Source organism: Recurvomyces mirabilis (assembly GCF_035927965.1).
Source record: "Recurvomyces mirabilis strain CCFEE 5264 chromosome Unknown scaffold_30, whole genome shotgun sequence".
In the NCBI taxonomy this organism is placed as follows: domain Eukaryota; kingdom Fungi; phylum Ascomycota; class Dothideomycetes; order Mycosphaerellales; family Teratosphaeriaceae; genus Recurvomyces; species Recurvomyces mirabilis.
In genome coordinates this window covers 243,650-260,014 of record NW_027041964.1, presented here as the reverse complement: position 1 = coordinate 260,014, position 16,365 = coordinate 243,650, and the positions used below count along the sequence as shown (strand labels likewise).

General features: G+C 54.4%; 5 protein-coding genes across 5 annotated transcripts; 2 read left to right on the top strand and 3 right to left on the bottom strand.

Moving 5' to 3' along the window:
- Positions 1 to 951: 951 nt before the first annotated feature.
- Positions 952 to 2,132, bottom strand: LTS14_009302 (uncharacterized protein; the record flags this gene model as incomplete). The annotated part of the gene is made up of 3 exons (XM_064841985.1): positions 952 to 1,244; positions 1,302 to 1,533; positions 1,587 to 2,132. 3 exons carry the CDS (start codon positions 2,130 to 2,132, stop codon positions 952 to 954), a joined length of 1,071 nt encoding a protein of 356 aa, XP_064690495.1.
- Positions 2,133 to 4,601: 2,469 nt separating this feature from the next.
- Positions 4,602 to 6,799, bottom strand: SSN3 (cyclin-dependent protein kinase; the record flags this gene model as incomplete). Its single annotated transcript, XM_064841984.1, has 2 exons — positions 4,602 to 5,291; positions 5,546 to 6,799. The coding sequence occupies 2 exons, from the start codon at positions 6,797 to 6,799 to the stop codon at positions 4,602 to 4,604; spliced, it is 1,944 nt and encodes a 647-aa protein (XP_064690494.1).
- A 996-nt stretch (positions 6,800 to 7,795) lies between these two features.
- On the top strand, positions 7,796 to 9,340 carry HGT20 (Bifunctional purine biosynthesis protein PurH; the record flags this gene model as incomplete). Its single annotated transcript, XM_064841983.1, has 1 exon — positions 7,796 to 9,340. The coding sequence occupies one exon, from the start codon at positions 7,796 to 7,798 to the stop codon at positions 9,338 to 9,340; it is 1,545 nt and encodes a 514-aa protein (XP_064690493.1).
- A 3,218-nt stretch (positions 9,341 to 12,558) lies between these two features.
- On the top strand, positions 12,559 to 14,276 carry LTS14_009299 (uncharacterized protein; the record flags this gene model as incomplete). Its single annotated transcript, XM_064841982.1, has 4 exons — positions 12,559 to 12,594; positions 12,743 to 13,481; positions 13,560 to 14,127; positions 14,183 to 14,276. The coding sequence occupies 4 exons, from the start codon at positions 12,559 to 12,561 to the stop codon at positions 14,274 to 14,276; spliced, it is 1,437 nt and encodes a 478-aa protein (XP_064690492.1).
- Positions 14,277 to 14,641: 365 nt separating this feature from the next.
- LTS14_009298 (uncharacterized protein) lies at positions 14,642 to 16,277 on the bottom strand (the record flags this gene model as incomplete). The annotated part of the gene is made up of 4 exons (XM_064841981.1): positions 14,642 to 14,969; positions 15,026 to 15,384; positions 15,439 to 16,058; positions 16,109 to 16,277. The coding sequence occupies 4 exons, from the start codon at positions 16,275 to 16,277 to the stop codon at positions 14,642 to 14,644; spliced, it is 1,476 nt and encodes a 491-aa protein (XP_064690491.1).
- Between the last annotated feature and the right edge of the window lie 88 nt (positions 16,278 to 16,365).

The window sequence follows — 16,365 nt, the reverse complement described above, 5'->3', positions numbered from 1 at the left end:
TGACGTCTTCAACCAAGCCAGTCGGCTGATCTCGTTCCCTTCGAACCGACCCTGAGAGGATCCCCAGAAGTATCTTTCTCCACCACTGTCTTCCTCCCTATCACGTTTATCGTGGTCTTCGGCTGCTCTTATTTCATGAGCTTCGGCTGCTCTTGCTTTGTGGTCTTTCGCTCCTCTTGCTTCGTGGGCTTCTGCTGTTTTTGCTTCGATGTATGCGTCCCCTGTCCGGTGGGAAAGTCTTTCACGGCCGCGGTTGAAGACCACGAAGAAGACGAACGTAACGGAGACTCCGGAGTCATCGGCGACGTTGACACAGACAATTTCGCTTGCTTCGATGCACTCGCCTCCCCTCCAGTTCCAGACAGCGTGCCTCTTTGCGACTAATTTTCCAGCGGACTACTTCAAGACGTGCTGCTTCTTCACGACAAGGAAGCTCTTGGAAAGTAGCCTCCAGGAGCCGCTTGAGCGTAGGTACCTTGATGGAGATGACCTGGCTGTCATTTCAAGGCTCGTCGGTCTTGGAGCGGTGCTGCTTTCTAGGTGGAATGTCCGAAGGATTATGTGCGATGGTCGAGGTTTTGAGGGGAATCTTGGCCTTTTCTGCGCTTGTATCTGGAAAGGTGGGTGGGGCGTGAGTAGTCATGGCTTTGGTGGGTGAATTGGTATGGTCGTAAATCGGTAGGATGGCCTGGGATTGATTTGCAGAAGCGAAAGGGAAGAGAGAAGACGATGGAGAGTGGTTGACGTATATGGGTGTGCAGTCCTACGTCGTCATGTCTGAGACATGGATGGCTGTATGTCTCTGCATGTAGAGTGGGCATTTAAGGAACTCGCATGGGTCTAGCATTCGCAGAGACAAACACTTTCCGAGAAGTCTCAACAGGAGCTTGGTCCATATGGTCAAGTTGTCAGAAGCGCGAAGTATCGTCAAGATTCATAGCATCTTAAGCATCACGAGATGGCCGCTGACATCCAACTCTCGATCAGTTGCGTACCCTCCGCCTTGCCTTTGTACCCAAAAGACTTGTCAATGATCATATCAATATGAGCCGCTTTCGGCAGCACCACGAGTTCCGCCTTGGAGTGAGCTCTCTTCAGCTTGGCTCCGAAGAGCTTGATGCTGTCGATCAGGACTTCGCCGCCACCGCCATAAACCAAGACGTCTCTCACCACCTTATCCAGACCAGAGAACCATTTCTCGTCCGCGTCTGCCGCTTGGGTGTAGTTGTCCAGCTTTGCGTTACCTAGGAAGTGGTCAGTTTTCGCTCAAATCCTAGCTTATCGTGACGGATTCTACTCACCCATGTAGTTGGCCGACCATCTCTTCGCCGCTACAGGTGTTACGAGATCGCTATGCTGGTTGCGATCCACTCCATCATCGCTGGGCTCGAAATGCACCCATGGGCATATGAGCAGAGCACCCGCGAGTGGCTCTTTCAGCTCGAGCTTCGGCACTTCGGGATGAGGGTGGAGAACGTGCGAGAGTACAGCCATGCTTAAATTGCCGCCGGCAGAGTCGCCACCGATGATTATCTGGGCCGTGAGTAAGCTTCACGTACATAAGCTGGGATATGGGCAGGACTTACTTTACTTGGGCTGATGTTCTGCTTCGTGATCAACCATTGCAAAGACTCGGTAGCCTGTTGGAGCTGCAGTGGATACTGGCCCTTTGGAGACAGCGTATAGCTCAAGAAGACCACACCAACACTCGCGTGCGGTGAAAGATCGTTGATGACATCTAGGAGCCATTCGAAGTGGCCGTTCATGGCAGGCAGATTAAAGCCACCACCATGTAGGTATAAGATCGTGTACTGCGGGTTCTTGACCCCCAAACGGTGGAGCTTGACACCACTTGCTAGAACCTCAGTATCAGGGGCAAAACCCTGCTTCTTTGCCACAGCGAGGTATTCAGCTTCGGTGGTGCTTGCGCTCCATTGTTCGATTGGCGTGTCGATGCTGGACAGGAACGAACGCATGGCGCTGAACATGGCATCCCGGAAGGCATCAACGGGACGAGATCCGCTGGCAATTGGTCGGGTTATGAGGTTGTAAAGTATGGCGAGTATCGCATTGCCGGCTACTGGTAACAAGGCCACTTTGTCTAGCAGACTTGGCTGTGGTGCGGGAGCCATGATGGCTTGCGGTATGATAACTATCAATTTCTTGTGAGCTGAACGAAGGGTCGAACGAAAGGTGTGAAATTTAGAGACATAGTGTACTTTGGAACACGAACAGGGCGTCCCATATAAGCAATACCTAGAGCAACAATGCTTAGGTAGTTTCCGTCCGTAAGAGCTCCGCTTCTTAGTCTGGAACGCCTCGTAATGTCCGAAGAAAGGCATTAGTGAGCATATGAGCATCCTTGTCATGCCTCCGCCGCACGATATTAGACTTTGTGTCTGGATGTTCTACTGATTATCGCTCCGACGAGAGTGGAATGAGACCAAATCAGCCTGGAAAGTGCCCAAATCTCGCGCGAATGGAGCTCACATTACAGTATCAGCTCCACCTTTTCGGCCACATCGGGCGATTATCTCGTCGGCTCTAGATTATTATTACCTTCTGCTCGACCACACTCTCGAGCTGGACGCCGAGGCCCAAAACAGATCGCTGACCACAAGACCGCGAAGCAATCAGCCATAGACGGTCATGGCGGGAAGCACTGCCACGATCGATAGACTGCCTGAGGAGCTACTACTACAGATCTTCATCCACCTGGACGACATTCCACCCTCGGAGACAGACTATCGCGACGAGCCAGCAATCGGCGTCTTCGATTCCAAGCAGCCTACCTTGAAATTTGTATCACAAGTCTCCAAACGATGGCGACGAGTGGTACTGCCTCTGCTCTTCCAGCACACTCGTCTTCGACTCGATGCTCCGTCACGACAAGAATGGAATGCCTGTCATGCCTGCCGTAGAGCAATTGACCTAGACTACACAGCCCCTGACCCAGATCATGGAGATGTGCGGATAGCTGATCCCTTTCACCATGACCTCTGTGAGGATGCTAAGTTGCACCTTGAGATTCATCGCTCCGCACACGAAAGGGGAGAATCATCGACAGAAGACGTTCAACAGCTCGCGAGTATGCGCAAGACTTTGAAACTATGGCTCCCGCGCTTCTACCACCACTTGAAAGACTTCCTCGCTTACCTGAACGATCACGACCTGACGACAAAAGTACAATCTTTCATCCTGTCAACCACAGAAATGCTCCCAGACACTCTCGGGCACTTCCCCAACTTGGCCGCCTGGCCGCACGACTGGCGATACCAATGTTCAGCGGCCTTCTGGCCGCAACTCCTGTCCGACCTCCCGCAATTACGGAGAATCACCATACTAGCACCCCCAGCAGACCTAGCCTGCCTGACAAACTGCGCCATCGACACGTCTGGTACGTGTAGGAGCAACACAACATTCGGACTTAGAAAGCGAACTAATATAGCCTCAGCCACCTGGGCCTTCACAGACATGACCTTCCACATCCTAACCCTCTCCCTCCCCCCCCACCCAAACCCAACCCTAACCCACAAAACCCCCCCACCACTGCCCCCTACCCAACCACCCACCTACGCCTCCCTCCAACCCCATCCCCACCGCTATCCCGGCCTCTCCCCCTCCTCCCTCCTGCACCTCCTCCCCTGGCACCACATAACCCTAAACGAATCCGCCTTCCTCTCCGCCTACGGAACCTACGAGTTCTTCGAACGGGGCCCGCCCAGCCTCCTCTACAGCCTCCTGCACACCCTCACCCCGCGACCAACCTACGGCGCGAATATGCAACGATTATCAGCCCGCCCCCTGGAAAGTCTGCGGAAGTTGACGTACGTGGCTATATTCCCGTTTAGCACGCACCTTGATTTCCGGGAGTTGTTGCCGCAGTTAGAGGAGTTGGATTTGCAGCTCGCGCCGCTAATGACTTCAAATATCCTGCATGATCCGGCTCGGGTGGGGAAAGCAGAGTTGGGGGATTGCTGGTTGGAATTACTGGCTACGTATCGGCAATTAGTGTCGCAGACGGCTACATTCCGGATCTCGGAGCGGAGTCTGCCGATTTTGAAGAAGATTGTGTGTCGGGATATGACGAGGGAGGCTCTGCAGGAAGAACTGGATGAGGTATTTATGCCGCTTTGCTTGCCTGTGTGGGCGGAGATGGAGAGGGGGGTTTTTATTAGGTTGAGGGGGAGTGCGGATGTGGAGGGGATGGCGCAGAGGGTGGATTGGTGAGGATGGACGATCTCTTTCATCTCGTCAACGTTGTTGTACACGGTGGAACGATCCAATCACCAATTCGCGCCCATGATGGCCCTCGCACAACATCCTCCACATCTCCTTCCCAACCCCACAAACTCAGCTTCACATCCCTCATGCACCCAACACCAACCACAACCACCATTACAGAGTACCCTAACCATATCCTCCGTTCCGGATCCCGCCGTCCGATCGTCATATTGGTCGAATATCGCACTGCCGACCAGAAGCGGTGAAACTTGACACCTCCCATATTTCGCAAGCTCCAGACACAACATACAAGTCGCACCGCTCAAAGTCTGCGAATCCGCTCGCTTGATGATCTTGAAAGCCGCAGCGGCGCGATCCTAATCGCAGCCGTTGCAAAGCCAGTCCGGATCCATCTTTACAGTAACATGACCTCCACTCCTCTGCGGATCCTGCTCATCCAGCTCCCTAGCATCGTCCTCCTGTTCCGGCTCGTCCGTCTGCGCAACTCTTCCCTCCGGAGCATTGAGCCTCCTAGCCGAAGCCGCCGGCGAGGCCACATCTGCACTGCCCGGACCACGAGCAGGCAATCCCAGATCCCAAGCCTCGGTCTGATACTCTTCCTTTCGAGCCACCATATCAAGCTCCCAACAACTCCGATGCACCCTCCTCGGCCCACAACCCCCACACCTCACAAGCACCACCCCATCAACCACCCCATCACGATCCCGCAAAGCCTCCGCACAAAGCCCACAATCCACATCCAGTACCAAAACATTCCTGTTCTTCGCTCTGCAGGCAGGCGCCGGGCAGAACCAGAGTTGCTTGAGGTCCAGGGCGCAGGACATATCCATGGCATAGATGGTGTTGCAGGCGTTGCATGCTTGTTTAATGCTGGGGGCTGTGTCGTAGAGCGGAGGTGTGAGCGGTGCGGAGCAGATCATGCATATGTTCTCGTACGGGTTGGTCAGGTGTGGGATGTGGCTGTCGATGCGGTCCCGATGGGTGGTATTCCCTTCAAATTCTGCTCGAGCCGGTCTGCGAGGCGGGCGGACAGGTTTCGTGACCATCTATCAGACACAATGATGCAAATCAGCATATCTGTCAAACAATCTTTCTTACGCCCCCAAATGTAGCCAAAGTCCATCTCTCAAATTCTCATCCATCCAAATCACCCTTCCCTCATCTTCTTAACCCCACTCCCAACAGCCGAACTCCTTATCCCCACCTCATCCCCCAACCCCCCAATAACAGCCGCGCTCCTCTTACTCCCCGAAATCCCACCCGTGACCGTGGCCCCGATCTCCTGGGCCTCGGTACTCACTTTGCGAGCCGGATACTTCGTCTCCAGCCCCTCGAAACAATTCCAGCTCGGCAGCTTCACATTCACACCAGCAACGCCGCCGATACCATTACCACTCTGTCCAGCTTGTTGCCCACCAGAAACGAAATAAGGATGTTTCAATGCCTGCTCCGCCGTCATACGCTTCAGGGGATCATACTCCAGCAACTTCCTCAAGAACTCCAGCGCCTCATCCGCAGGTGGAGGATTACTCGGCATAGCATACCCATTCCCCTGCACCGTATTCCTAAACCACTTCTCCAACCCTACGGGCCGGTTCACAGAAGCATTATACACGACCACAGAATTTAGACTCGGGTACTCGGGCATGGATTGCAGAAGCGGCCACTCGTTCTTCTTGGGTAAACCTAGCACTTCACCGATCTTACCCATCTGGTTTCGTTGGAACGGAACGGCTTTTTTGGAATCCTGCTTCGCTTCTTCGCCTTTGAAGATGGGGCGTAGACTTAAGAGTTCGGCGAAGATGCAACCGACGGCCCATAAGTCGATGGCGGGGGTGTAGTGGCGTGAGCCGAGGAGGAGTTCGGGGGCACGGTACCAGATCGTTACGACGACCTTGTCTCCGTTGTATAAAGGGTGGAGGGGTTTGTAGAAGAGGCGAGCGAGGCCTAGATCACCAATCTTGATCGCTCCCGAAGAAGTTACCATGATGTTGGCGGGTTTGAGATCGCGGTGGATAACCCAGTTTTGGTGGAGGTAGAGCAGGCCGGAGAGGAGTTGGTACATGCAGCTACGGAGCATACTGGCAGGGATGGGTCCGCGAGTGGAGAGACTGTGGTGATGGTGGATGATTTGCAGGAGGTCGTGCTCGGCGTACTCGAAGACCATGAAGATGCATTTGCTTTCCAGGATGATTTCGACGAGGTGGATTAGAGCTGGGTGGGAGAGTTCGGTGCATAGGGCCATCTCACGGATGGCGGATTGGGAGATGCCAGTGTATTGCAGTTCGGCACCTTCTTTGTCAGGCTTGAACTTCTTGATGGCGAAGGCTTCGACTGTGCGGCCGGATGGGTGTTTGACAATGGGTGCTTGGCCGTTGGCAGGTCGTTTGGAGACGGCCTTGTAAACACGGCCGTATGTACCACTGCTGATGAAGCCGACGATGTCGTAGTGGTCGTTGATGTGACGTTGGGGGAGGTATGGATTGACGTTCATCTTGACCAGTGGTGGCGTGTCTGGAGCTTCTGTGGGAGCAGAATCGTAATCGTAAGCCATCAAAGACTACTTCATTATGACATAAGGCTCGCGGTATGCAGTCATGAGAAACAATGTTTGGCCATGGTTGATAGACACTGCACGGCTGAGGTAATGGTTGGGCAGTGAGAGAGAGGAAGTGGCAGGCGGTGGCAATATAGCAACAGCAAACATGAACAAAATCAATCCTCACCTTCAAAAGCAGCCTGGGCCGTCCTCTTCACGCTAGTGTTAGTTACGGCAGGCACGCTGGGCAGCGTCTCGGCGGCAGTCGCGTCTGCAGTGCCATTAATAATAATATTGTTATTCCGACCTGCCGCAGTAGCAGCCGCAGAGGCAGGAGCTCCACCTGGCATGATTGCTGCGGTGTCGTAGCCACTACTCCGTTCGTCCTTCGGCTCCCGGCAGACCGCTTATTCGGGTGAGATCCGTGAACTCGACATCGTTTTCGTATAATCCACGCCGGCGCTGCAGTGGTGCGGAGTTTCAGACTTCTGCCACTGCTTCCGAGTGGAGTGAACTGGAGCGGAGTCAGCTTTCAGGGCCGGATCTTGTTCGCATCGGTCCGACGCGCCGGTGAAGAAGGATATGACGATAACGACTGCAGCCTCGAGTCGTTGGTGAGGTAGTCACGAGTCGGAGCTGTTGCATGCGCGAAGGATGAAGCTAAGGTGTTGCTATTAGTATCTGCAGGATGAGGAAGGAACGGAACAGTTGCAGGGGACCATGGTGCAGCGGCGCTATCGTCCTATCTCCGTCCCGCCACCACCACGTGGATCGCGGACAAGATGGCGCTAATGAAGCTTCGTCAGAATGACACGCGAGAGCATTGATGAAGTGGAGTTCGCGACGTGAAGTTTACGACAGTGATAGAGTGTGCCATCTCGATAATGGTAGGGGGAGTACTCCCAGGCAAGAAGGCGCAATAGAGCACAATCATACCGCCGGCCACGACTAGAAGCTCACGAGCACCACCCGACGACATTGAGTCCACCACACGGATCCATCACCGACGACATGCCCGACCGCGGCACCTACCACGACTGGACCCCCTACCTCTTCTATCTCCTCCTCACCTCCGCCCTCGGCCCCCTCCTCTTCGGCTACCACCTCGCCGAGCTCAACGAACCCGAACAAGTAATACGATGTGCCCTTCCCACCACCACCACCACCACCACCACCTCATCAACATTCCCCCAATGCCTCCCCATGAGCACTCCCCAATTCGCCCTCATCTCCAGCATCTTCACCCTCGGCGGCCTCCTCGGCGCCCTGACCAGCGGGCCCCTAACAACCAAATACGGCCGTCTACCCACCATGCTCCTGTCCTCCGTCTTCGCCGCCCTGGGTCCCGCACTCGCCGCCACAACCCTCAACATCCCCATGTTTGTTACAGGGCGCTTCATAGCCGGTCTCGGAGCCGGTGCCGCTACGGTCATCGTCCCCATCTACATCTCCGAGATTGCGCCGCCGAACCAAAAGGGCTTTTTCGGGAGCACGACGCAGATTATGATTAACATGGGGATTCTCACTACCCAACTCCTGGGACTGTTCCTGAGTAAAGGGCAATTATGGCGCATTATTCTCGGGGTGGGTGGCGTGATAGCGGTGCTGCAGTTCGGGGCGTTGTATCTGGCCGGACAGGAGAGTCCGAAGTGGTTGGCTGATAACGGCATGGCGGGGAGGGCTAAGAAGGCTCTACAGAGGATAAGAGGCCATGAAGCAGATATCGAGGAAGAAGTCAAGGGGTGGGGAATCGAGAGTGTGCAGGATATGGAGGATGAGGAAGAAACGCTCCTCTCAGGCCAAGACCACATGTCCTCCCACCCCGCATCTCCCTCCGGACCCGACGGCGCACCCGACATCCACGCCTCTTCTAAACCCGGCAAGAAAGCAGAAAAGGCCGCTAAGACTCTCGGCTTCCTCGCCGTGCTCCAATCCCCCGACATCCGGCCCGCCGTCCTCGCCGTCGTAACAATAATGCTCGCCCAACAACTCTGCGGCATCAACAGCATAGTCATGTACGGCGTCTCCCTGCTCTCGGACCTCCTAGCTGCCAACGCCGCTTTGCTAAACGTCCTGGTCGCGGTCCTAAACGTCATCGTCACAACCGCCGCCGCACCGCTCGTAGATCGGATCGGGCGGAAACCGTGTTTGCTGATTAGTATCGGCGGTATGGGCACGAGTTCCATCCTCCTCGCTTTCGGGATAATGAACGCCATCCCCGTCCTCTCCGCCATCTCCGTCCTCCTCTTCGTCGCCTCCTTCGGCATCGGTCTCGGTCCCGTTCCCTTCCTCCTGAGCTCCGAGCTCGTGGCCGCCGAGGCGGTCGGGGCGACGCAATCCTGGGCCCTAGCGGCAAATTGGATCGCGACGTTCGCGGTTGCGCAGTTCTTCCCGCTTGTGAATGAGCGGTTGGGGAAGGGACAGGTTTACTTCATTTTTGCGGGGTTCGCGCTCTTGTTTGGGGGGTTTACGGCGTGGTTTGTGCCGGAGACGAGGGGGAGGAGGGACGCGGATGAGGTTTGGGGGAGGCGGAAGGATGGAGGGAGGGAGGATTGAGGGGAAGGGGGGGGGGGGGGGGGGGTGGGAGGTAGATTCGGGGCTTCTCGTGCCTCTGGATTCACATTTCGCACAATCATGATTGATGAGATCTATGGCAGGTTTCTTCACCCGTTGTGCAACGGCCAATTCGGCTCCTTCTCCTTATGCATCAAGTATGGCTGTTAGCGCTCCGTCGACCGGTCTGCATGTCGTTGGCGAATCGATGGCGTGCTGCAAGCGCTCATCCGACTCTATTCGAAGATTGAAGTCGTCACTCCCTTGCCTATTGAAAGCTCACTGCCGTGCTTCACTTCGCCAGCGTCAGCTGTGGTGATGCTGCAGTTTGGGGACGTGAGATGCCTCCCTCCCTCCCTTTCCCTCCGTTCTCGTTTCCATTTCACGCACTCACAAAGAGCACGATCTGCACTTCTCCGCTGCCAGCGAGCACGACAGAAGTCTCTGCATTGCATTGCAATGCCAATGATGGCGTCCACGAATCCAGCCCAATCCATTCCAGCAGAAGCAACCACCAATCAGCTGTCACCTTTCCAGCAGATGCTTGCTCAAATCACCGATATTGAGGTACTGCAGCATCGGCTCGCAGAGCAGGTCGCTTCGTTGCGACCACTTCTTCAAGTTCTGGAGCCCGCTACTATTGCAGGTTCAACAGGTCGCTCAGGTCATGTTGGCAGTGAGAAGGGGAGCACCGGCGCCGTGGAGACCAGGAACGGGCGAAAGGAGAGCGGGAACAATGTGAGCGAGACGCCAGGGGAGAGCGGAATTCTGCCCAGGCCGGCTGCTGCGGGGACTGCTCCGGCAGCGACGCCGACGACTGTACCGACTCGTGGTGCGTCAAGTCCTCAGCATCCATCTTGCCCGTTTTCTGAGGTCCGTTCCCGACCACTGCCCTCACCAAACGGTGCTCGTTACACCCTCCTCGCCAGCATTGACGACTACGCCACCAGGAAGAAAATCGAACAGCTCCAACTTTTGCTTCGCTGTCTCCCGCACCTCACTATCCAACAATACCACGACGCGCTCGTCCGTCATCGCGGCAGCGTCCCACATGCTGCGGAATGGTTGAGGGAGATGGGGAACGCTGAGCCGCCTGTACCAGCCCATGCTGTGGGCGAAGCGACGCGGAAGCGAAGAAGTATGAAGAGGAAGTTTGGGGCGGTGTTCGAAAGGGATGGGGAGGATGAGATTGTGGTTGGTGGTGGGAGGAGGAAGTGTGTTGTTAGGTTTTATTTGCCGAGGAGGAGATTGGGGGAGGTTCTTGGTGGGGTGTTGGGGAGGTGATGGTTTTGGCTGAGAGTGTGTGGGAGAAGTCGGGCGACGGGCTTGGTTGTGCTTGGAGACGCCTCACCCTCGCAATACACTGGGGCTTCTACACAGCGTGGACATGCTCGGAGCGTCGTAGCTCGCTCCTTCACGTAGCCGTAGGCAATCATTTTCGAGATTTGTCGTGAGTAGATCCTGTTGCGCAGTGTACTGGGCGAGCATGCTCAATACACGTCTTGTTAGTCCAATTGCAGATGAGAGTGAAGGTGCCAAGCAGGTCGTCAGAAGTTGGTCTCGAAACAGTCACATAGCCGTTGGTATAACAGTGAATGTGCAGGAAAGCGGTATGCTTGCTGCTGCGAGACAGAGGGCCCATAAGCCAGCTAGCCTTGAACAGTAAAAGCTCAAGAGACGGCAGAGCTATAAATCAGGTATAGTCAGCTCTACGTATACATATAGGCGGGCATCACGTTTTCGGGTGGTTCCGACTTGGAGAATTCTGATGGTGGTCGAGTACCACGCCACGTAGTGGCTCGGAAAGGCGGAACACGAGTCGCCAGATGCTTGGTGACTGCTCCCAGAAGCCGAAGGGCTCCGACACGGCACGGAAATGGTATCTGAGCTGTTCACGGGCCACTTTCATGCTTTAGAATGTATATTCCTCGCATGAGCTCTAGTAAGGTGTAGGTCACGTTGATTTCTGGGTCGCAAGGCTTGGTCCTAGGAGCCCCACCTAGGGCACCGCAATAGACATATAGCTCCTGTGTCGCTCTCAAGACTCTTCTCTCATAGTCTGCTTCGAGATGCGGACTTGGACAGACTGCTCGAAGGTTATGCTCTGGGTGAACATCGCCACTTGACAGCACTTCAACAACAGCATGCACAGCTTCGAGAGGACGATCTGACCGCTCCCCGGAAGACTGACCATTCCCATATGACTCTCTGGCTGGCCAAAGCGACCCAGTCGTGTCAAGGACAGCAATGGCGTTGACTGAGACTACTCCATCCTCAAGCAGCTGGGTAGAATCTCAACACCATGACGAGGCCAAGATGGACATGGCGGACCATTTTCGCTCGGTATCTCGTTGCAACGGCAGAGGCTAGCTGATCGATCCAGTCTGATCTTCCTACTGTTGGTGTTGCGGGATGGTTGTCGAATTGGGAAAGATGCTCAAAGGCTCGAAAGGGAGTGCAGTGCGCAACTGTGCCAGCGCAAAAGAGACCACTTCGGGACTAGCGCATGGCTATCGCCGTCTCTCAGCAGAGTGTATCAGCCTTACCAGCTTGCAGTGCACAGCTCTACACTCCTTGTCCTCTCTGCCACGAAGATGGCGCAGGCCCTCGATCGACATCAGCCGCTTCGTCGACCAAGGGATATCATTGTGTACAGTGCCAGTCTCGACCGTGCAACGGCGCAACAAGCTCCCGATTGCGAAGCCAGATGCCATGGCATTGCCACCCTGCCAACTGGCGTGATGTGGACTATTTGCCATTGAACCTGACAATGTATGGCCGGTCTCGCCGGCCCCTTGAGTCGAGAGATCCAGTGTCATTGTAGCCAAATGGACACAGAACCTATGGCCGAGAGCGCGCTAAGTATGCCGCAATGGTCTTGACACCAACAGCCTCCTTGGGCACTACGATGAGCTGGGAAGACTCCTGACGGCGCAGTCGGTCGTAAAGTCATATTCGCTATATCCAATGCGAGATGCTAAGTACTTCCTGACGCCACAGACCGTGGCGCTCACACTTTTGCTATTGCCGTCCTTTCAAACCTGATTACAGCGTATGTAAATCAACCCATCTTTCAGAATATGGTCTACACTGGCAAACCCAGCGCGGGTTGCGAGAGCTGCAGAAAGTCGAAGAAACGCTGCGATCAGGAGCTGCCAGCTTGTGGGCGGTGTGTACGGCTGGGAAAGGCTTGCGGTGGCTACCGTGATCCCAACGACCTGATGTTCCGCGATCAAAGCTCGAGTGTGGCTAGAAGGGTATGTTTTCCTCAGTTGCGCAGCCATGTCACATTGTTAAAGCCCGAGGACAGACTCGCAAGAGCCGGGCAAGAAGTTCTAGGGCCAAAGAAGTCTGCAGTGATTGTGCTGAGAAGTGTGACCGGTCTCACAGCTAACAACATTATAGGCGAGTGGGCAGTCGCTAGCCGCCGTAGCTACTTCAGGTTCTGGTTTAGGCAATGCACCAAGACGGCGACCATCGCAGGATCAGGAGACCATGGCGCGAACTTACTTCTTTCATCACTTCGTGGCCGGCGACCATTTCGACTTCTTGCTTGGGTACGATATAAATGATTTTCTCCTGACTCCGATCACTGCTTGTGGCTTAGCAGCCATCTCCAATGTTACGAACGACACTTCGTTGCGCAATACGGCCCGAAAGTACTACGTCGACGCTATAACGGCGCTCAACGAGGTACTCAAGGACCCTACACTGGTCAGGGAGGATCGCACATTGATCGCCATAATGCTACTTAGTCTCCACGAGCCACTGTGGTTAGACAGCAACCATGCTCTGCACTCCTGGGACCAACATATGAATGGCGCTGTCCAGGTCTTACAGCTTCGTGGACAAGCTCAACTGCACACTGAGTTTGGACGGATGCTGTTCCGTGAGCTGAGAAAGAACATTTTACTAAATGCATTATTTGCCGAGCAAAGAGTGCCGCAATTTGTCGTTTCTTGGTCGGAGACTATTGCAGCCAATGAATCGGAGTGTCTGCGGGACGACCTCAGCCTACTGACAGCGAGATTGGCTTCGGTGAAAGCAAGCTTTGCAGATAGGAGTCTGCGTGATGATGTTCTTGAAGCCGAGGCCGCGACAATAGAAACGGATCTTCTGGGATGGTCGGAGAGGATGCGCCAAGGTGAGTGTGCCATGGGCAAGACTAGACTCTAACTGTGCCTTGTCCGATATTCAGAGAGGCTAACTTTCCGAGTGACAGCTGATGTGCAAGCACGACCACATCAGAATCCGTCCACCTCTTCATCGCACTCCACAAGACAGATTTCGACGCCTCCAGCAGAGAGTCGTTCGTGGAACTTTTGGCGCTGCTTACGCATCCTGTTAAGTCGTGTCCAGGAAGCAGTGTACAGAAGATCATGGCCTCATCTGACCCAGGTACCACCTTCTCCACAGCACTACCGTGAGATACGCGAGAGCATGACCACCGATATCTGTGCAGGTGTTGCACAAAGAGTGGGCGACGACATGTCATCTGAAGTGCGTTCGGGCTCTGTAGCAGCTGGCCTCCTCTCAATATGGCCACTCCATATTGCCGGTACCTGCTTGTTGGAAGAACTGGCCGAGTCTAGCACGACCCCAGGTGGGAGCCGGACTCTTTTGCTCAATCGGACTTTGCATCTTGATCCGAACAGTGCGACTTCGGTGCAGCTGGCCTGGGTCATTCGTCGACTGGATCATATTGGCGGAAACTATGGTATACAATGGGCGTATTTGACTCGTAGACTTCTGGCTGGAGAGCGTGGTGTCTACTACAATCTGGGCAGGTCGTGAGTCGTTCGACATAATGTGTTGCAGTTGTGTACAGTGCTGACATGCGTATAGCCGTGTTATTACGGATGAGGAGAGAGACCAGGCTATATTCGAGGAAGTGTTGGACTTGAGCGCACTCGTTGAAAGTACTAGCGAAGCTCTATAACATCTCCATCAAATCCTTGGAGCTGGACTCTAAGATCTTCTTTAACTGATTACTGCTTGTATAACATACATTGTCTAGTTGGAGTAACGTCAAGACTTGTTCGCTTGACCTGGAAAGTTTCGGGTCCATATTTCAATCCGAAACAAGAAGGTACGTCAAATGCTCCCAGAGGATCTCCGAATGCAGTGCACTGCTGGTGGGATGTATGCTAGGCAATAGTTGGTTGACATGCAAGAGCAACGAGAGCTAGCAAAGTACTGGAGCACAAAATCGGCCTTGACAGATATTTCTTGGTAGATTACGATGGGCCTATACATCTTTGATGGCTCCCGGTACTATGGAGCTCCTCGACACATGGAAGACGTCTAATCCCAATTCCCTGGGCCAAGATTAATTGGCTCACCCTTCTTCATGCAGTCCATCACCCACTCAATAGTCCACGGCTCATACTTGTAGCCTGGCGGGAAGTTCGGCGGGATGTCTGACTCGTCAAAGCGAATGCCCTTGTTCATGGTCTCCACGTTCTTGGCATAGTTCTCGTATGTGTACACCTCTGGGTCGTGCTCCCACACCCACTTTGGGTGCTTGGGCTGCGCCTTTCTCGGGTCGAACTTGACCTTGCTCCAATCGGTGTCCTGGAGGAGCTCAGCGTTCGAGAAGCCGACCTTTTGAGCGCAAGCGTTTCGGATGAAGCTGGGAAACATCGTTAGTCAATGATCAAAACCCACGAATCATGAGATCATGCTTACCGGAATCGAATGTGAGCATTCACAGCCTCTGGGATCTTTTCCTTGCTCCCTGCGAGGTGCAAGCAAGCAGCGAGTGACACGGCGTCCTCGATGGCTTGTGTTGCACCGTTACCAGAAGCAGGCAAGAAAGAGTGTGCAGCGTCTCCAATTTGGACCACACGTCCGTTCGGCGACTTCCAGCTAGGCTGAGGGTCTCTCCAGAGAAGCTCGAAGTTGACGATGGTCTTCTCCGGTGTACAGGCAATCAGACGCTTCATCATGGGCGCCCATGGGTTTGGTCCTACACCGTTGTCCATCTCATCCAACACTTCCTTTGGCTCGATCGTGTTGCTCCAGTTCTCAGCCGAGCTACCAGTGGCCTGTCGTTATGTCAGCAATATTCAGGTTGCAAACCAGGACGACGTTTAGCTTACGTTGTGGTTGATGATCCATATCATAGTCTCCGGTCGGGTCAAAGTCATGGCGTATGTACCGGGACCCAAATAGGTTCGCACAATCGGCTCGCTGTTGTCCGGCCCGATCATCTTGTAATGCTCCTTGACCTCAGGATCCTTGTCCAAGTTCTCGATCGGGAATGCAGCACGCCACATAGCACGTCCCGAGGACTGAGCACGCACTTGTCCTCCAACGAGCTTCTGAGACTTCGATCCAACACCATCCGCAGCAATGACGACATCTGCCTCATACCGGGTGCCATCCTGAGCTATGCACCCACCCTTGCCAGTAGCCTCATCCTCAAAGTAGTCCACCACTCTGGTATTGAACTCGATCTTCACACCGAGTCTTTCCACCTGCTTCACGAACATTCTGTAGATCAAAGGGCGAAGCTGGAAAGTTCCTGGAGGAGTCTTTGGGTCAAGGCCAGCAGCCTTTAGACGCTCATTGACGTACAATGGCTTGACGACCTGCTCGCCAGAGTGCTTGAAAGTTTCGATCCAGGCATTGTGCAGACCGATCGAGTCGTACTCGGCCTTCATCTCAGGCCAATGCTTGAAGAACCTGGTTGCTGGGAGACCCATGAAGTACATGTCACCTGGGCACATTAGCAAGTGTACTCAGCACATGATTTCCAACACAGCTTACCCAAGGTATTGATGGAGGCTGCTCGCTCCAAAACACGCACATTGTGGCCCTTTCGGATACACTCAATGGCAGCAGTCAGGCCTGCCAGACCAGTACCAACCACGAGGACATCCAGCCCGCTGGAAGGGAATGTGCCAATAGGCTCTGATTCGACGCCGTGAACAGTCATGTTTGCTATGTCGATGTATGGTGGGATAGAAGGCAACAAGTGTGGCTATGATAAAATGGAGATACCAAACCCTTACATATTTTGGGAA